Source organism: Erinaceus europaeus, chromosome 6 (genome assembly GCF_950295315.1).
Source record: "Erinaceus europaeus chromosome 6, mEriEur2.1, whole genome shotgun sequence".
Lineage (NCBI taxonomy): Eukaryota > Metazoa > Chordata > Mammalia > Eulipotyphla > Erinaceidae > Erinaceus > Erinaceus europaeus.
The window spans coordinates 1,937,971-1,958,539 of record NC_080167.1 but is presented as its reverse complement, the minus strand read 5'-3'; the positions used below and the strand labels follow the sequence as shown (position 1 = coordinate 1,958,539).

Genomic DNA, 20,569 nt, shown 5'->3' with positions numbered 1-20,569 from the left:
CTGGCCCTGGAAGCCAGAGAGGGGTGGGACATGTCAGCTTGAGGATTCGCCTCCTTTAGACACTCTCTTCTGTTCTGTCTCCTCTGGCCCTCCACAGTGGCCGTCTGTGTTCAGTAGTTTGATGGCCGCACTTGTGGAGGAATCCACCTCGGTGTGATCAGACCTCTGATCCACTCGGCAGCCGGGATCCTCGTCCACTGAGTTTCAGACATGTGGCCCCTGTGTGCTCCCCCCTCAAGTCTGTTCTGGTCAGCAGAGGGCCGGGCCAGCAGCTGCTGTCCTGCTGTATTTTCTCTACAAGCTGTGGCAGTGTGGCTTCAGGACACATTCAAGGCCCCTTTGTCGTCGGGGGCAGGCAGCTCTTCAGTTGTGCTACTTTTCTGTAGACAGGATACCATCCGCCTTCCTTCAGTGTGTGTGTCACTGGAAATCGTGGAAATTGTGGCGTTGAAAGTCATTACCATGAGAGATGAGCTTGCGAACCAGGAGGGGTGCTGCCTCTTGGTAGTTGTCGCACTGTGGCATGACTGTCCCTCATTGACTTGGAGAGGAGGGGAAGCCCTGTCTCGTTCCACAGTACGTCACTGGGACTATCGACTAGGTCAGCCTGCGGTTCTGTTGGCTTCTTGCCCCAGGGAGCTTTCTGATTACTCTTGTCGGGCAGCGTCTGAACTGCGGAGTCAATGCCTCTTTGACTAAGGAGACTTCATCTTTTTAAATTTCAGGTTCCATTGCAGCTTATAGAAAGTGTCGAATGCCGAGATATATTTCAGCTTCATTTGACTTGCAAAGACTGCAAAGTCATCAGGTATGTAGCATGCTTGTGCGGCGGTTCAGTGTGGAAAGCGCTTCTACAAAATGAGCCCGTGTGCTTAGTCTCATTACCAGTTCTTTCTGGATAGTTAGTATCTGAAGTGTGTTGCCTTTAGCATTTCATATGTGGAGAGGCCTTTCTTTAAAATCGGGAAATGATTTCAATTTGTCCAGAAAGTGAAAAATACTTTAAAGGACACCAGTATTACATTTTACCCCTTTCCTTTATCAGTTGCAGGGTGTAATATGTGACAGAGACGGGGAGGGGCTTTTTCCGATGGGTTTTCAGTCGCACCACCACTCCTGTGAGCCCTGCACATTTGACCGTGCTTCCCTGAACCGGGCTGTTCTCGCGCAGAGCCGGCAGAACCTGCACTGTCACGGTGCACCGGTCACCGTACGCTAGTGGTGCCTGTGCCCAGCCTGCCGGGCGTGCTCCGGCTTCACTTTGACACCCCTGCCTCATTCAGAACAGGACCCTCCGTCCTCTCAGATACACTACATGCAGCCCCCGGGATTCTGCAGCGTTCTTAGCCTGGAACATTCTTACCCCCTCGCCTCGTGACGTTCGCATCTGAGGAGAGAACCCCTGGCTGTGCGTGCCTGGAGTTTCCTCGTGGTAAACTTGGGTCTTGCACCCTCCACTGGAATACCGGGTTGCACAGGGTTTCCCCTCAGGGTACTGTCACGTCAGGGGCAGTGTCTCTATCCCCTATTGGCGACGTTTGTCCAGGTGTGCCCTGCTTTCTGATTTCTGTGCTTGCAGGCCCGGGGGAGGTGCATTAAACTTCAGTCCTTCGTAGGCCTGGCACCCTCTCCTGGCCTCATCTGGCCCAGCCGTCCGTCACTCATCCGCTGCAGAGGGACTCGCGGAGTGCTTGTAAAGCTAGTAGCTCCACGCTTTCAGCTCTCCGAGTCCAGCTTTACCCGTGTCGCTAAACACCATGTGTTGGTGTGTTGTGAGCTGCACTGGCTGGTGGGGAGAGGTTGGCGTGACCTCCCTGGTTTTATTTGTTTTAAAAGATGGATTATTTCATTTCTTTCATATGGGGGGGGAAGGTAGAGAGACAAGCTAGAGCACTGCCCTGTACCTGTGGTGCGGGCCCTGCGGGGACTCAACTCGGGCGTTCAAGGCTGCTGCCCTGTGGGGACCCAGGCATGCAAGGCTGCTGCTTTGCAGGCCGAGCCATCTTTTCAGCAGTGACTCTGGATGCTAAGAGATGCTGAACCTGCTTTTGTTGGCATTGCCTGTGATCCATAGTCTAGTGTTTGCTTACTAGGTTTTTGATTTTTTAATACTGAGTTTAAAATGGTGAAGAACATGCTGTACTAATTCTTAGTGCATTTGTTTTGTTTTATCTCAGAGACAAATCAGAGTGCTTTTTGGTCATAGAAGTCAGACTTGGGAGTCGGGTGGTAGCTCAGCGGGTTAAGCGCACGTGGCGCAAAGTGCAAGGACCGGCATAAGGATCCCGGTTTGAGCCCCCGGCTCCCCACCTGCAGGGGAGTCACTTCACAGGCGGTGAAGCAGGTCTGCAGGTGTCTGTCTTTCTCTCCCCTCTGTCTTCCCTTCCTCTTTCCGTTTCTCTGTCCTATCCAACAATGACAATAAAAAAACAAGGGCAACAAAAGGGGATCCTTATGCCGGTCCTTGCACTTTGCTGCACGGCCATCTCGGGAGAAGCCTACTTAGTCTAAAAGTAGTGAGGTCTCCACAGAAGCTGTATTCTTTTGGACACTTTATAGCATGAACTAAAACTTGGACCTTTTTTGCTTTGCTTTTGGGGGTAGTGATGCCAGAAATTGAGCCCAGAGCCCCTTCCACTGAGGCATGCACTCTTGTGCTAAGGGGCTCCCGCCTGGGCCTCTGCCAGGAGGCGAGTGTGAGGCTCACTCCCGCGCCTTCCTGACGCAGATGCAGCTCCTGTGCGCAGGCCCTCTAGCCGTGGTGGCTCTCCTGAGGGGTCTTTGTCGCCTGCCTTCTGACTCCATTCTCACCGGTTGACTTTGTGCAGGTGTCAGTTCTCAACCTTTGAGCAGTGTCAGGAGTGGCTTAAGAGACTGAACAGTGCCATCCGCCCTCCCACGAGAATAGAGGACCTCTTCTCCTTTGCCTACCACGCTTGGTGCCTGGAGGTCTACGCCAGCGAGAAGGAGCAGCACGGGGACCTGTGCCGGCCAGGTAGGCCTTGCGGAGCACCTGAGCGGTGGCTTTGTGGCCGTGCCGCCCGGACACCTTTCACTTGAAGGGAGGCTCTCAGCAGCAGGCGTGTGTGTTCCCAGGCGGCCCACACACGTGCCCGTTCTTCTAGCTTCAGGGGCAGAGACCAACTCGAGGCTTGGCACCGCCATCTGCTGGACCTGCAAGCGACGTGTCAGCCTTGAGGGCTGTGGGAGCCCGGTGGGAGGAAGGGGCTGTGAGCTTTCACACAGCATCTGAAAAGACCCAACATGACAAGTGACCTTGACAATTGAATGAGCTCATTGGTGGGGAACAGGATCTTAGGGCCCGCCCCTGGGTGAGGGGCCGTGCAGGCACTCCGGCCTGACATAGTGGTGGGCTCCGGCTTCCTGTCCTCAGACTGCCCACTCGGGATCCTGTTGCCTCCCTTCTGTCCGTGGGGCCGGAGAAGCTGAGCCGGCCTCCTTGTGAAACCCTTGTCCTACTCGGGAATTTTCTCCTGCATAAATGGCTGAGGGAGACCAAGCCCGTGTGACTTTTTATGCCACCATAAGTAGGACTTTCTGGTTCAACATTAAATTTTTAAGACACCTAGCTTCGAAACAAAGACTTGAATTCCTAAGCAGTGGAAATTTGTGGGCTTACTTCCACTGTTTACTCTGAGGAGTTTATTCTTCAAAATCATTTTAGGATCTCAAATCTCCAATTTTAACAAGCGCCTTCCTGCCTCCCAGTCAGCTTCAATGTTTGAAGTTACTTTAGCTTTGTTCCTTGATTAGTTAACTTCTTTTGCATTTGAGTCAACTCCTAAGACACTCCTAAAATGTGCTATATCAGAACCTGACTTTTGTCTTGGACTTCAGGTGACTCTGTCCCCAGTCAGGATTACTTTGGACCCCAAAGCATACGGTCTGGTCCTGCTAGCGGGCTCCCTGTGGCTTCTGAGGCATACAGATGCCCAGTGCTTTGTTCTTCCGCAGACTTGGGGCAAGTGGAAACATTTGGGGTAAGGTACTGAGTTAGGCTTCTCTTTTTATTAATACTTTATTTATTAATGAGAAACAAAGGAGGAGAGAGAAAGAACCAGGCATCACCCTGGTACATGTGCTGCCAGGGACTGAACTCAGGACCTCATGCTTGAGAGTCCGATGCTTTATCCACTGCGCCACCTCCCGGACCACAGGTACTGAATTAGAAACCGGAAAACTGATTTCAAACTCGTACTCTACCATTTTAGCTTTTACAAATGGCGTTCGGTAAGGGTTCCATATTTTAGTTTTCTTTCAAACTAAGACAGTCTTATTCTTCCTACTCGAATATTATGAGTAGCTTGAAACCCGTCTGTTAGTCCTGTTAATGATAGATAGTTCAACATCCAGATAGTGTTTTAGATTAGTTAGAACTAACTTTTATAACGGCTACACATTGTTTTTCTCGTCCTATTCACATGAACTCTTTTTTAAAATTTATTTATTTAAAAAAAGGGAGACATTAACCAAACCATAAGATAAGAGGGGTACAACTCCACACAATTCCCACCACCAGATCTCCATATCCCATCCCCTCCCCTGACAGCTTCCCTATTCTTTATCCCTCTGGGAGCATGGACCCAGGGTCATTGTGGGATGCAGAAGGTGGAAGGTCTGGCTTCTGTAATTGCTTCCCTGCTGAACATGGGCGTTGACAGGTGGGTCCATACTCCCAGCCTGCCTCTCTTTCCCTAGTGGGGCAGGGCTCTGGGGAAGCGGAGCTCCAGGACACATTGGTGGGGTTGTCTGTCCAGGCATCATGCTGGAAATTCACATGAACTCTTACTGCCCTTCAGAATTTCGTTTGAATGTGTGTCTGTATGTGTGTGTGTCTGTGTGTGTGTGTCTGTGTGTGTGCGCGAGTGTGTGTCTGTGCCTGTGTGTGTGTCTCTGTATGTGTGTGTCTGTATATTTTCCTTGTGGATTATGGAGGGGGAAGTTACATTTGATTTAAAAAATTGTACTATGGCATTTAAATTTTTTTATATTCCCTTTTGTTGTCCTTGTTTTATTGTTATTATTGATGTTGTTGGATAGGACAGAGAGAAATCGAGAGAGGGGGAAGACGGGGAGAGAAAGACAGACACCTGCAGACCTGCTTCACCGCCTGTGAAGCGATTCCCCTGCAGGTGGGGAGCCGGGGACTCGAACCAGGATCCTTACGCCGGTCCTTGCACTTTGCGCCACGTGCGCTTAACCCGCTGTGCTACCGCCCGACTCCCCAACTATGGCATTTTTAAAGTTGATCAACCTGATTCTTCTTTTTAATTTTTTTTGTTATCGTTATTGGGGGATTAATGATTTGTAGTCAATAGTAAAATACAGTAATTTGGCATGTGTGATATTTGTTTTCTACACAGCACTCTAACCCCCACCTAAGTCCTCCTCTGCCGTCATGTTCCAGGACCTGGATCCTCCCCGCCACCCAAGCGTCCTTGGCTTTGGCGCAGCGCACCAACTCCAGTCCAAGTGCTGCTGTGTTTTCCCTTCTGTTCTTATTTTCAGCTTCTGTCCCTGAGTGAGATCATTCCATATTCATCCTTCTCTTTCTGACTCCTCTCACTTCACATGATTCCGTCAAGCTCCATCCAAGATGAGGTGAAGGAGAATTTGCCATTTTTCATAGCTGAGTAGTATTCCACTGTGTATATAGACCACAGCAGCCTCATTCTTGTGTCTCCACCCAGTCATGCTGAGTGCTGGTGCTGGCTGCAGCATTCCCACTGAGTATGAGCCGCCAGCCAGCCACAGCCTCCCCTCACCTTCAGAGGGACCAGCTCTTGAACTCTTCACAGTGGTGGCACCAGCACATGACTCAGGTCAGACTCTGAAGGGCGGGAGTCAGTAGTTTGGCGTCTTCTGTGCTTGCCCTGGAAGAGTAGGACATGTCAGAAGGAGAGAAGTGGGGGGCAGTTACTTACTGCCTTGCCGTGGTATTCGTAGAAACCTGCGCTTCTGACCGTCAAACCTGTCACTCAGCAATCTCCTTGCTGAGCACAGCTCCGGGTCTTAGTCTGCGTTGGACTGAGTCCCAACATGGCTGTTGGGGTTTTCCTGCAAGGCTCACAAAAGCCTTTGCGAGACTCTTGACTCTCGCTTAGCCCCACCTCATGGAAAGTTTGCAGCTCCTGTCTCGTGATGACTGCCCTCTTGTCTTGATGACTGCGTCAGCCTCACTCTGCAGTCCTGACAGGTGGCCGGACAATTGAGTCACCGCCATGGGAGCATCAGGCCCTGCTCTAGGCCTGTTTCTTGAAAGACCCAGTAAGCACAGCATGACTCTGAGCCGTATTCTTTCTTTTTATTTATTTATTCCCTTGTGTTGCCCTTGTTGTAGTTATGAATGTCATCATTGTTGGATAGGACAGAGAGAAATGGAGAGAGGAGGGGAAGACGGGGAGAGAAAGAGACATCTGCAGATCTCACTTCATCTGCAGACATCACTTCACCGCCTGTGAAGTGACTCCCCCTACAGGTGGGGAGCCGGGGGCTCGAACCAGGATCCTTACGCCAGTCCTTGTGCTTGGTGCCATGTGTGCTTAACCCGCTGCACTACCGCCCGACTCCTCTGAGTCGTATTCTACTCACATGTGTCTTCTGAGTCTGAGTCTGCCCAGGCCATTATGCACAGGCCTTGGCTCTTGGAGAAGAGCCCAGCTTTCCATGTTTGTAAGTCTGGGAAGGCCGTTTCCCGACTGACAGTACTGTCCCCTTCCTCACATGCTGGGTGAGGTCTAAGCTTTCTACCGGTAACTTGAAGCTGTGTGTAGCTTCAGCCAGGCAGCTAGACTTGGGAGGATTGTTTTAGGCTGCACAGTGACAGTGATTGTGTTGGAGGGACTCATTACCTTAAAAAAAAAAAAAAAAAGTCATTCCTGCGAAGATGAGGATTTCTGGGCTGTACACAAGAAGCACCGCATGTTCAGGAATGGAGGGACAAGCCCCGCTCACAACAGGAAGGCTGGGAGGCCTGAGATGGCCCTGGGAGGCCGGCCAAAGAGGCTCGCGACGCTGATCCTTACAGGTCAGTTGGTAATCGCCTCACACCCAATGCTGAGTCACCGGAGACCTGAATGTCCTTATGGGAAATGTGCCGAGAGGTGTGTTGCGGCCACTATTCTGGTGGAGTGGACGGCAGTGGGCACCTAACAGTTGGGCAGAAGCCAGGCCAACCACTCATGTCAGTTAGCTCTGCTGCTGGGCTCTGTCCAAGCAGGTCGTCGCCCACCAGGGAGTCATGAAGCCCAAGTCCGCCAGGCGCATCGTGCGGTAGGATGGGCCCTGTGAAGCGCCCTGCAGGCCTGGAGTGGGGGTCTGAACCTGCCCGGAGCCTCACCGGGTGTGCCACCGCCCCTCCGTGTACCCCTCCTGAGAGTTCTCCAGAGGATTATCAGCCCGCTGTTTCTGAGCCTCACTTTTATAGCTCTCACCAGGAAACACGAAGCCCGGGTCTGACCCGAGGAGAGCAGAAGCGGGAAGCACCAGGCCGCCTGTGCTGCACTTTCCCTGTTGCGACAGTCACTCCACAACCTTTAGCACTAGTCAGGCGGTGCTGGTGGTTTTTCTAAAGTTACTGTCTGAGTACTTCATTTCCACTCAAAGCAGCCATTTCTGCTTCGGAGCTGGGGCCGTTCCTGCCTTCACTGCTTGCTGTCTTGAGGAGGAGGAGGGCGAGGAGGCAGCGGCCACACTTGTCAGTCAGGTGGAGGCAGGCCAGGCTTCTCTGGGTGGATGGATGCTCCCAGGTGGTCAGCTCCCATGAAAATAATCACCTCTTGGGAGTCGGGCGGGTTAAGCACACGTGGCGCAAAGCCCAAGGACCGGCATAAGGATCCCAGTGTGAGCCCCTGGCTCCCCACCTGCAGGGGAGTCGCTTCACAGGCGGTGAAGCAGGTCTGCAGGTGTCTGTCTTTCTCTCCCCCCTCTGTCTTCCCCTCCTCTCTCCATTTCTCTCTGTCCTATCTAAATAACAACAAGGGCAACAAAAGGGAAAATAAATAAATAAATGTATTTTAAAAAATTAAAAAAAAAAAGAAAATAATCACCTCTTGTAAAAACATAAGCTCAGTGATGCTGCCCTTAGAGCTGATAATAGCAGTTAGGTGTGAGTAGCATAGCTCTTGGTCAGAATCCATTTTCTCCTTGTATAGCACTGATGAGGTGGCTTTATTGTTTACCTGATGCCATCTGCACCCCGTCCCCGTGACCGAGTAGGTAAAAGGTGCTTTCATTCTGCCTGTTCTGCGAAGAGCTGTTCATGTGTTCATTCCTGCTCTTCGGTCCTAGGGGAGCATGTGTCGTCAAGATTCAAAAATGAGGTGGAGCGGATGGGTTTCGACATGAACAACGCCTGGCGGATCTCCAACATCAACGAGAAGTATAGGTGAGTGGGTGGCCCTGGTGGGGCGGACACCCAGCTCTGGTGCAGAGGACATTAGACTTGAAGGTTTTTTCTTTTTAGTATTTATTTATTTATTCTCTTTTGTTGCCCTTGTTGTTTTATTGTTGTAGTTATTACTGTTGTGCTACTGCCCAACTCCCTAAGATTTTTAAATCTTTATTATTGGTTAGAGACAGACAGAAACCGAGAGGGAGGGGGGGGAAAGAGAGACACTTGCAGTGCTGCGTGACCACTCGCAAAGCTTTTAAACATATTTTTATTTATTTGATAGAGACAGAGAAATTGAGAGGGAATGGGGAGATGGAGAGGGAGACAGAGACACCTGCAGCCCTGCTCCACTGCTCGCGAAGCTTCCCCTGCAGGTGGGGACCGGGAGGTTTGAGCCTGGGTCCTTGTGCGCTGTGTAATATGTGCGCTCAACCAGGTGTGCCACCGCCTGGCCCCTAGTACTTTTTCTTTAGAGACAGAGGGCAGACTGTGAGAGACCACAGCACCAGAGCCTGCGTCAGCTTGGGGGTGTATGTGGCAAAGCTGCTCCCTGTTCAGGTGAGCTCTCGGCCAGCTCCAGAGTGCTGCCTGAGCCTTCTGTCCCCATTGCGGCCACTGGAGTGCAAAGTCGCCCATACTACTAGCAGGATCCCAAATCTCCCCTTCCTGCCCCTCCAGACCACTGTCCTTCCTGGCACACACGCATGTAGATGGTGCGCTCACATGTGTGTAGGCTGTTTCATCATCTTCAGAGGACATTCCCGTAGATGGGCTCTGTGGTCCCATCAGCAGCTGCCCCGATAACTGACTTCCTCAGATACCGAGAAAAAGTGCCAGTGCGTCTTTCGAACCGTCCAGACCCACGTGGGCCGGCAAGGAAGCTGCGGCTTGCTGGTCTGTGTCTAAAGAGAGCATGAGCAGTGGCCTCGCTGCCTCCGAGCTGACTGCGAGCAGACTGCGTAGCCTCCTGGTGCTGCCGCGCTGAGTCTCTCACTCTGCCCACCTCCCCCATGTATCTGCTTAACTTTTAAAGCCTTATGATGTACTGTTCATTCACTGAATAGACAAACTGAGGTGGGAGGGGATAGAGGACAGAGACAGACCCCGGCAGCCTTGCTTTGCTCATGGTGCCCCCCCAAGGTGGGGGCCAAAGCCTCGAACCTGGGTCCTTGCGTAACATGCGCACCCAGCCACTGGGCTCCCACTTACTTACTCGTTCATTCATTTTTATCAGGGTACTGCTCAGCGTTCATTCATTTTTTTCAGGGCACTGCTCAGCGTTCATTCATTTTTATCAGGGCACTGCTCAGCTCCGGCTTATGGTGGAGGTGGGGATGGGCCCTGGGGCCTTGGAGCCTCAGGCATAAAGGGTTTGCACGGCCGCTATGCTGTTGTCCTCATTTTTCTCGCTCTCTGGCAGGCTGTGCGGTAGCTATCCCCAGGAGCTCATAGTGCCGGCCTGGATCACCGACAAAGAGCTGGAAAGCGTGGCGGGCTTCAGGTCCTGGAAGCGCCTCCCCGCCGTTGTCTACAGGTGGGTGAGCCGGCCGGCTGGGTGGGACTCCGTCTGCTGCCAGCCTGGGGGTGGCATGGGGCGGGGCGGGGCAGACTCCAGGACTGTTCTGTTGGTCTGCCAGCCTGGGGGGGGTGGCATGGGGCGGGGCGAGGCAGAGTGGGGCAGACTCCAGGACTGTTCTGTTGGTCTGCCAGCCTGGGGGTGGCACGGGGCGGGGCGAGGCAGACTCCAGGACTGTTCTGTTGGTCTATTTGGTTTTACTGCGGAAGCTGCTGTTCAGTTGTGTCTAGAATAAATCCCTATTGTCTAGAATGGCACAGTTGGCTGTGACTAGAAACATGTAATAAGGGTCGACAGAAAAGCTCCCTTAGTGCGCTGCTCTGTGAGCACAGCCCAGGTTCAAGCCTCCCTGCACACCGAGGAGACTTCAGTGCTGCCGTTTTCTCTCCCTCTCCCCGCCTCCCCCTCTCTGTCTCTCATAAAACATGTAATAGGAAAGTGGTCTCGTTACTTCAAGAGCCTTCTGACTTTCTGTAGCAAGATGATGAGCTTAACTGCATTTGGCTTCAGATGTTGACCTTTGAACTAAGAGAGATGAGTTCTAGAATGCTAGAATGGAGGGTAGAGGGTCAAGTCGCTGTGATGGTCTTTGTGCTGAATGTCTTGACATTTGGAGGAGCCCCAGAGGAGCCTTTAGACTGGACTGGATTGAAATTCTCTGCTCAAAGACAGACGGGCCCAGGGAGGCAAATTCAGGAGGCCAGAGGGTGATGGTGGGCACAGGTCTGAGTTGTTCCTGGCACTTCCCTCAGTGACACCGGCCCGTCCCCAGTTGGTAAGTGGAGATGATGATCTTCTTGACAGTGTGCTGTGGGCCTGGATGGGTCTATAAACGCCACCTGCAGGAGGCTCTGGTCCCAACGTTTGCTTTTGTAATGAAGTGAGTAGCTCAGTCCTCAGAGTCCTGGTAATTTCTTAAAAAGTCACTCTTTACATGAGGCTGTTTGCTTCTGTCGCTTCGTAATATTCACCTTCCTCATCTGTACACTTGGTAGACTCTCCTTCAATTTGGGGCCCAGCAGTTCAGTGAGAAGCCCTGTCCTGCCAGGAGACGTTGCATGGGAGCTGCGGTGTGGGGGGTCTCCTCGTGGGTCCCAGTGCAGGAGACGTTGCGTGGGAGCTGCGGTGTGGGAGGGTCTCCTCGTGGGTCCCAGTGCAGGAGACGTTGCGTGGGAGCTGCAGTGTGGGAGGGTCTCCTCGTGGGTCCCAGTCACTTCATCCACTGAAGGCAGAGACACGGGGCGGTGCTCTGGCGTGTGGTGTCCTCGTTCTAAATTTTCATCGCTTTCATCTTCAGATTCCTCTGGCAAAGTAGGTCAGCAGTTTACCTGTCACTCATGAGGGCGCCCCCAGAGACGGCAGAGAGCACTGGGAACTGAAGTGCCAGCTCAGTGGGGAGGTGGCCATCAGCCCGGCCAGCTGCTGTCAGACCAGGTTCCTCACTGCGAGTGGCGGCGGGGAGGGCTCGCTTTCCAGTAAGGGGTCAGGGGCACTGTCCAGTTGGCCGTGGCGTCAGAGTAGGAGTCTCTGCCCCGGCTCCTCTTCGGCCAGGCGACTGCAGCTCTGGCTTTGGCCGTACCAGGGGCTCAACTCACTTTCCTTCTACGACCTGCTCTGGAGGGCATGAGCCATGCTGCTTTTTCCCAGTTTCTATTGACGAGGGACATTTTTTTAATTTCTCAGAAAATCATAAGCAAAAGTGTTTGTTATTTACATAATAAATCAGCCCTGATATGTAACACGGGCTCTTGATTGCTAAGCTCCTAACTGGTTGGTGAGAGCACTGGCAGCTGTGGGAGAGAAACTGAGGCTTGTCGGGGGCAGCTCTGCCCCTCCCTGCTCCAGCAGCCCTGGTGGCAGGAGGCCTCTGAATCCAGCCCGAGTGCTGGCTCGGCCGGCCGTCTGCAGGCTGCGAGTGAGTGTCCCTGAGCCTACCCGCAGGCTCCGCTTGACAGCTCCACGCTGAAGCGGAGCCTGATCACTGCTTCCTCCTCCTGTGCTGAGAGCACTTAGCGGGATTTATTAGCGAAAGCAGAGATTGCTCAGGCCCAGCAAGACGGCTCAGAGGGCGCCCCTCTGCAGTGCCCCCCCCCCCCCGCCTTTGTGCAGAGTGCTTGTTAGAAGTGCTTAGTCATGTCTGGAGCTCACCTAACTAACCAAGGCAAGCTTAAATATTTAAAATTTTCTTAGAGGAGAGGCTGAAAGTGCTGCTCAGCTCTGTCTCCTAGTAGCCCTGGGACCTCCAAGCTTCCTAGACAGAAGCACGATGCACACAGCACCACTGTGCCATCTCCCCAGCTGAATAGCCATGGGGGGGGGGGTGAAAGCATGGACTGTCTTCAGAAGGACCCATCTTTCCGTACTTTTTCCTGGTCCCGCTGTGGTGACATTAGCTGCTGTATTTATTTGCTGCCATGCAGTCTAGAGCATCTTGGGGTTCTGCAGAAGGCTTGACTTCTTGTAACAGCCCCGTTGCAGTCTAGCTATTAAAATGTCGCAGCATCTGAAAGCTCAGGCTGAGGTTGGAGAGCGCCATCTGCTGTCTCTCTGTGACGCAGCTCGGGGGTGCTGCCGAGGAAGAAGGTGCCAGGTGGAGGCCCTGCCAGCTTCTTCTGGGAAGTGGAGCTCAGTGTGTACCCAGAGCCTCTCCTGTGCCCTGGACAGCACACTGCCTGTGAGGGCCAGAGGAGCTTTTGCGCTGGGACATGTGCGCCACAGGCCGTGCAGGGAAGCCCAGTGCCATGGTCTCTGCCCCTTTGAAATAGAACAAGGGAAAGTCGGCCTGGGAGCAGTGAGATTGCACATTCATGAGGTCACTGCTCCTGGAGGCCATCTTTTTCCCATTGGTGGTGGTGGTGCTGCTGGATAGGACAGAGAGAAATTGAGAGGAGGGGAAGACGGGGAGAGGGGGTTGAGCGGTATCGCAGCGGGTTAAGCGCGCACGGTGTGAGACTCGAGGACCGGTGTAAAGATCCCGGTTCGAGCCCCCGGCTCCCCACCTGCAGGGGAGTCGCTTCACAGGTGGTGAAGCAGGTCTGCAGTTGTCTGTCTTTCTTTCCCCGTCTTCCCCTCCTCTCTCCATTTCTTTGCCCTGTGCAACAAGGGCAAGAAAATGGGAAAAATGGCCTCCAAGAGCAGTGGGTTTGTAGTGCAGGCACCGAGCCCCAGCAGTAATGGTGGAGGCTGGTTCATAGAGCTCTCTAACCATGGGGGTGTCGGGGGGCAGTTTGTGACTCAATGGAATTTCAGGAGATTTCAGAATCTCACTGTGGACCAGGTGGGTGCTTCAGCCCCAGAGGTGGGATCTTGTTTGGAGCAGGATTGACACATAGTTGCTGAAGTAGGCCCTCAGGACTCAAACAAATTTTTCTCTGTACTCAGCATGTGATATTTAGAAGAGTTTGCTTCATGACTGAGTAGCAGGTTTTCCAACAACCCAGCAGTACTTGTGGATTATTCTTTTTTTTTTTTAATATTTATTTTATTATTTATTCCCTTTTGTTGCCCTTGTTGTTTTATTGTTGTAGTTATTATTGTTGTTGTTGTTGTTGGATAGGACAGAGAGAAATGGAGAGAGGAGGGGAAGACAGAGGAGGAGAGAAAGACAGACACCTGCAGACCTGCTTCATCGCCTGTGAAGCGACTCCCCTGCAGGTGGGGAGCCGGGGGCTCGAACCGGGATCCTTACACCGGTCCTCGTGCTTTGCGCCACCTGCGCTTAACCCGCTGCGCTACAGCCTGACTCCCACTTGTGGATTATTCTTACATAATTTTTTTAAAAAGATTCAAGTGTTTATCTTTGTGTTATTTTATGAATGTTCATTTGTTTCCGGTCAGAACGCCTGCTTGTCGTTCTGTCACTGCCTTAGAGAAGGTCTCTAAAGGGGTGTGATGTGAGGACGGGCAGTGGACACGTGGCAAGGCACATACATGGCACCATGCTCAAGGACCGGAGTTCTGTCCCCCAGTCCCCACCCAGTAAGGCAGTGCCACAAACCTCTCTCTCTCCCCGTCTTCCCCACCCATCTCAGCTTCTGTTTGACCAAAATAAAAGGTGATAAATCAGTTAAATGGTGTGACAGTGAAGAGAGGTCCAAAGGGGGGGTTGGGTGGTAGCGCAGCAGGTTAAGCGCACATGGCATGAAGCACAAGGACCGGCGTAAGGATCCCGGTTCAAGCCCCCGGCTCCCCACCGGCAGGGGAGTCGCTTCACAGGCGGTGAAGCAGGTCTGCAGGTGTCTGTCTTTCTCTCCCCCTCTCTGTCTCCCCTCCTCCATTTCTCTCTGTCCTATCCAACGACAATGACATCAATGACAACAACAATAATAACTACAACAACAATAAAAAAAAAAAAAAACCAGGGCAACAAAAGGTGTGTGTGTGGGGGAGCAAATTAAAAGAGAGAGAGAGAGAGGGGTCCAGGAGGGTTTTGTTGTTCCTGAGGACGTCTGCCCATCTCACTGTGGTGTGGCACGGCCGTTAACCTCTGCCGCCTTGGTGCTTTTAGGAGCCTGGGGCCACTGGCTCGGGCACAGTCACTGTATCTCGTTCCCCGCACAGGCACCAGAGCAATGGGGCAGTCATCGCCCGCTGTGGGCAGCCGGAGGTCAGCTGGTGGGGCTGGCGCAACGCCGACGACGAACACCTGGTCCAGTCAGTCGCCAAGGCGTGTGCCTGCGACTCCCAGTCCAGCGGCAGCAAGCCGCCCACCCGGAGCAGCACTCGCGACTTTGCCAACACCGGGGACCTTTCCGACGCAGAGTTTGGTAGGTGCCCGCAGCTCCCGGGGCAGCATTCTCATAGCCTGTGAGACCTGCCCTCGAAACGGTTCAGCTGCTTTCACAGAAAAGGCACAGCTTTGGCACAGGACTTCGCTTGAGGGCTCACAGGTCTTTGCAGAACTGGAAGACCCTCTGCTCCAGGCTTGGTTCTGGAGGAATGGACTGACTGGTGTCTTTTTTTTTTTTTTTTTTTTTGTCAGGGTCTGGGGAGATAGCCTAATGGTTATGCAGAAAACTTTTCCTGCTTGAGACTTCTTGGTCCCAGGTTTAATTCTGGGTCCCACCATATGCCAGAGTTGTGCAGTGCTCTGATTAAAAAGAGAAAAACTTAACTCCTGTTATATATATAATCATGCAAATCAATATTAAACCACTAATAAAAATAAAATAAATTACAAAAAAGAGCCCACCTTAAGGTGTTGTTCTGTTTTTTATAAGTGGAATCTGCCTGTGGGATGGGGTCTGCAGGTGTCCCCAGACCAGGGCAAACTCCAGTCTTCAGTCAAAGTAAAGTCCACAGGGAGTGTGGGCCCCACTGGTCGTCCGGGAGTTGGTTTTAGAGACTAAGTTCATTCTCTTTTTTCTGCTTTTCATTTCTGTGGTGCCAGGGATTAAACCCAGGCCCTCACACATACAAGGCGCACGCCAGCTTCATATAAGTAGCCAGAATAGAAAAAAGAGGCAAGTCGTGCCAGTCATTCTGACAAGGCGGATTCCACTTCCTGGCTCCACTGGCTGTTGTAGCACGTGCTCTGAGAGCTCTGGGAGGGGCAGGCTCACTGAATGTCTCCTTGCTCCTGATGTCCCCAGATTCTTCTCTGTCAAATGCTTCAGGAACAGAGAGCCTAGCCATCCAGCCACAGAAGCTTTTGATCTTGGATGCACGCTCGTATGCGGCAGCTGTGGCAAACCGAGCCAAAGGAGGAGGCTGCGAATGCCCAGGTGAGGCGTGCTGCAGGGATGTGAGTCAGGCCCGTGGTCGCTGGACTTGGCCAAATTCCTCAAGCAGTCTTGAGAGAGCCAGAGATTCTCTCTGTGTTCTTAACATACTTTCTTGGGAGAAATGGAGGTGGAGGTACAGCGAAACCAAATACTCTTCCTTCTCTGTCGCAGTCATCAGGTGATAGTGGCAGTGAGCCTGTGCCATAGTGTTTGCGTTTGGAAGGGACCTCATTAGCGACTCTGTTCCTTAGTCTTCCTGAAAACCTTTTTGTTGCCTTTAGCAGTGGGTAAGCTTCTTACTGGCCCCTCAGAAAGTTCTTCCCACGCTTCTCCTTGGAAAACCTGCGTTAGAACCTGAAGCAGCAAATGTGGCTCGCACAAAGGCCTCGGTTCTGCCCTCATCAAGGTTTAAAAGCTGCTCTCTCTCAGGAGAGACGACCATAGACCAGTGTGTGCCGATGGGTGAGGCAGAGGCACCAGGCTTCTGGTTCAGATTCCACCAGGACTGGAAATAACGACAGTAGCAGCAGTGTGGAATTGAGCAGGTCTTTTCCAAAGGGATTCTACTACACATGAGATAAGACTGAGAACCAGCTCTGGCTGAGATGAAGTGTTAACTACTGCTCCCTGTCCCGCCAGTACTATCACACATGTGACTTTTTGCAAAGCTGGCTAAGAGCCAGTGCTGCTTGCCTCTGGAAGGGGCATCAGAGTGCTGCTGTTTATTCCTCAGCAGTGGCCGGGGGCGGGGGTGGGGGGTTGCTTTATGGCCAGTTTGCTTCTGTTAAATTTGGCCATGTGGACGTAGACTCAGCAGGCTTTGTTCTCTTTACTCTTGTCCTCTCCAGAGTACTATCCGAACTGCGAAGTCGTGTTTATGGGAATGGCGAATATTCATTCGATTCGGAGGAGCTTCCAGTCTCTGCGGCTGCTGTGCACACAGATGCCAGACCCGGGAAAGTAAGGCTTTGGCCTCGGCTCTGAGTCGCATCGAGTTGCTTAAAGGAACTGGGTTTGCAGGTGCCCTCCCTCCTGTTCACAGGAGATCTTGAGTCCTGCTGGTCTGCCTCCTGTGTCCCCTCCGGTGCCGGGCGCAGGGCAGACAGGCTGAGTGGAGCAAGGGGCACGGCATGGCCTTCTTGCTTTGCCCGGGGCCCGTGCCTTCTCTGCGCTGTTTCTGATCCAGAGAGTTTTGCTGTGCTCTTTTCTCATGTCCTGTAGCAACACTTGTCTGCCGAGATGTGGAATGTTTTCCCACAGGAAATTAAGACATCCTCATCCTGCTCTAGCAAGGGTTGACCTCCGCTTCCGCTTCCTGTTAGGTCAGCTCCATCTACCTTTGCCTGGTTTCTGAACTGCCCTCACTCATGTAGTTGACGCGTGGCTGTGGTTTCACCCGCTTATTAAAAATGAACAGCTGGTACCTGCAGTGAAGACAGTGCAGTGGCCCCTCTTCCCCCGGCCCCCATGGGGACTGTTTGAATACAGGCTGATCAGTGGGAGTGCTCTCTAACGCAGACACGGGCAGGGGATGTCAGAAGCTCTGGTTTTAGTTTCACGGAGCCAGAGGATGCCATGACGATGTCAGACGAGAGTCCTCTTTTTCTGGCGTTTGTGTCGGGGCTTAAACCACTCTGCCAAGCCCTCTGCGGGTTCCGTGGCCGTCAGCCCGCAGCGTTCTCAGTGGGTGGCTGCCCACCCGGACCACATGTGCCGACCCCTGGCGGCGTGCGCTCACACTCGCCCACTGCGGCCGGCCCAGAGAGCACAGCACTTGTCCTTGGGGGAAGCCTGGCCAGAGAAGCGAGTTGGCTGTTCTGCGCTGCACCTGCAGAGCTGAGCCGGCAGCAAACACTCTGCCCTGCCGGTGGGGCGCAGACAGCGCCTGGCCGAGGACTCTGCCACGGTGATGATACGACTTTGGCCCGGCGACCTCATCACTGGCTTTCCTGCCTGTGACGGAGGGTAGGGCCTGTGCTGCTTGGTCTTGAATGTCTTCTGCACGTTAAAGGTGCTTATTGGAAAACCATGTAGTGCAGGGCTAAAAGGATGAGATCACCCCTGAATGGGGAAGTTTATTAAGGAAGAAAGGAGTGCGTGGTTTCTTGCTAGTCCCAAGTCCCGACACAGTACTGAGGCCTCCCTGCAGAGACAGATGCCATGGCACGTGGGGCCAGCTGGGAGCAAGCCTCCCCTTGTGGCAGGGTCTGTCTGCTTCGTTTGAGGACCTGGCTGGGGTGCGATGTCTCTCGGCACCTCCTCGGCGAGCAGATTGCGTGGACAGTAGCCAGTACATGTGAGTGCAGTCAGCTCACGTCCACACCCCGTCTCTCCAGCAGCCAGGAGATAGTTGAGTATTTGCTTTCCAGAAACCGGAAATAAGCAGGCAGTCCAGCGGGAGAAGGTGTCCTGGCTGACAGGCAGCCGTGAGAAGTCTTGTTTACGTGTGCTGGCCCCTGTGCTGAGGACAGCTGTACCTGAGGCCCATGTGCCCTCTGCAGAGAGTCCTTGCCGAGTCCGTGCTGACTGCATTTCTGCTGCTCTGAGACTCTTCCAAGCTACTCACTCCCGAGGCTTAGCAGACCTCCACAGCCTAGTCTTCACAGCACCTTGTCAGAGACCCACCCCGCCCTCTTAGTTAGAAATCTGACTGCTTCACTGAAATCGGCCTGGGCTGGGCTGCGCTAACTACTGCACTCCTTGATCGGGCACAAGCAGTCATCTCAACATGGTTGAGCAAGTGTGTCCAGCCTTTGCTTCCTCCCAAGGAAGGGGTCACTCTTGGCATCTGAGAGCCCCTTGAAGACCTCTGAGGTTCTCATAGCTTTTTTTGCTGCATCCTGTCTTGTTAGCTTTTGGTGTTCTAGTTTACAGGAGTCCAACTCATGCCTTTGGACCCATCCACGGTTAGTCAACAGATACTTCAGGCTTGAGAAATGTCACATGTTGGTGCGGGGACCAGGTGACACTGTCTTCACTGTTCTTGCACGTGACATCTTGTTACAGTTGGATTTGAGTCATCTTAAATTTATTTTTAATAAGTTGCTGGGAAAAGTTGCTTTTATTAAATATCTTCCTTTATTCCCTTCTGTTGCCCTTGTTTTATTGTTGTAGCTATTATTATTGTTGTTGGATAGGACAGAGAGAAATGGAAGACAGGGAAAGAGACACCTGCAGACCTGCTTCACCGCTTATGAAGTGACTCCCCTGCAGGTGGGGAGCCGGGGGCTCGAACCAGGAATATCTTCGTTTAAACACCTCAGAAGTGGCTGCATTTTCTTACAAGATCCAGAAAGACTTTTTTTTCTTCTCATGGATATGAACCTACCATATGCTGGGCAATACTTACCCCCCAGGCACTGAGCCAGAGGGTCTTTGGAAGCAGAGGCATATTATTAGGTTGGGGCCTTCTTTCTAAGACTACCCTGTACTACTTTCCTTTCCTTTTCTTTTTTCTGCCACCAGAGCTATCTCTGGGGCTTAGTGCCTGGCACAATGAATCCACCACTCTTGGAGGCCATTTTCTTATTGGACAGGACAGAGGGAAATGAAGAGAAGAGGGGTGATGAGAAGGAGAGAAGGGCTGGGTGGTGGTGCACCAGCAGTAACCCTAGAGGCAAAAAAACTAAAGAGGGAGGGAGAGAGAGACTGACCTTGTAGCACTTGCTTCACTGTGAGACATCTACCCTGCAGGTGGGGGGCAGGGACTTGAACGTGGGGCCTTGTGTGTGATAATGTGTGTGCTCAAGCAGGTGTGCCACGGCCCAGCCCCGGCTATCCTGTGTATCAGCTTTGCTCGTTTTCATGAAGTTTTTTGTTTGTTTTGAGAGTACTTCTGAATTGAAAGGCCCTTGACATGATGCAGTAAACCCTAAGATCGGAACCCCCTCGCCCCTTTTTGTAGTTGGCTCTCCGCCCTCGAGGGCACAAAATGGCTCCATCACCTGTCTGTGCTTCTGAAGTCAGCCCTGCTGGCCGTGCACGCCGTGGATCGCGACCAGCGGCCGGTGCTGGTGCACTGCTCTGACGGCTGGGACCGCACCCCCCAAATTGTGGCCCTCGCTAAGCTCCTGCTGGACCCTTACTACCGAACCATAGAGGTGGGTGCATTCCGAGAGTGGAGGGCCTGCTGGTCGAGCTCAGGGAGCCTCCAAGGGGCATGTGAGGAGTGCTGGCTGCGGCGTTGGCTCTGAAGGGAGGGTGTGGTGGGTGGGCACACACAGGAGCACTGCTCAGCTCTGGAACCTGACAGTGCTGGGGGGCCCTGGAGCTGCAGGCAGGAGAGTCCTCTGCTGTGATGTGCAGTGACCGCTACACTGTATTTTCACCGCACTAACTTCCTGCGGGGAGTCCTCTGCTGTGATGCGCAGTGGCCGCTACACTGTATTTTCACCGCACTAACTTCCTGCGGGGAGTCCTCTGCTGTGATGCGCAGTGGCCGCTACACTGTATTTTCACCGCACTAACTTCCTGCGGGGAGTCCTCTGCTGTGATGCGCAGTGGCCGCTACACTGTATTTTCACCGCACTAACTTCCTGCGGGGAGTCCTCTGCTGTGATGCGCAGTGGCCGCTACACTGTATTTTCGCCGCACTAACTTCCTGCGGGGAGTCCTCTGCTGTGATGCGCAGTGGCCGCTACACTGTATTTTCGCCGCACTAACTTCCTGCGGGGAGTCCTCTGCTGTGATGCGCAGTGGCCGCTACACTGTATTTTCGCCGCACTAACTTCCTGCGGGGAGTCCTCTGCTGTGATGCGCAGTGGCCGCTACACTGTATTTTCACCGCACTAACTTCCTGCGGGGAGTCCTCTGCTGTGATGCGCAGTGGCCGCTACACTGTATTTTCGCCGCACTAAC

The 20,569-nt window shown here is 52.9% G+C and overlaps 1 protein-coding gene across 13 annotated transcripts in view; it reads left to right on the top strand.

Annotated features, from left to right (window-relative positions):
• Window positions 1-20,569, top strand: part of MTMR3 (myotubularin related protein 3) — a 110,901-nt gene that overhangs the window by 79,398 nt on the left and 10,934 nt on the right. For 9 of the 13 annotated variants that reach the window (XM_060192845.1, XM_060192843.1, XM_060192850.1 and 6 more), the window contains 8 exons: window positions 726-808; window positions 2,829-2,995; window positions 8,311-8,407; window positions 9,834-9,947; window positions 14,550-14,755; window positions 15,581-15,712; window positions 16,561-16,672; window positions 19,617-19,812. In XM_060192845.1, coding sequence (XP_060048828.1) covers window positions 726-808; window positions 2,829-2,995; window positions 8,311-8,407; window positions 9,834-9,947; window positions 14,550-14,755; window positions 15,581-15,712; window positions 16,561-16,672; window positions 19,617-19,812 — 1,107 coding nt within the window. The remainder of the gene's footprint in view (window positions 1-725; window positions 809-2,828; window positions 2,996-8,310; window positions 8,408-9,833; window positions 9,948-14,549; window positions 14,756-15,580; window positions 15,713-16,560; window positions 16,673-19,616; window positions 19,813-20,569) is intronic. The other 4 variants (XM_060192854.1, XM_060192853.1, XM_060192852.1 and 1 more) reach the window with 2 other exon arrangements.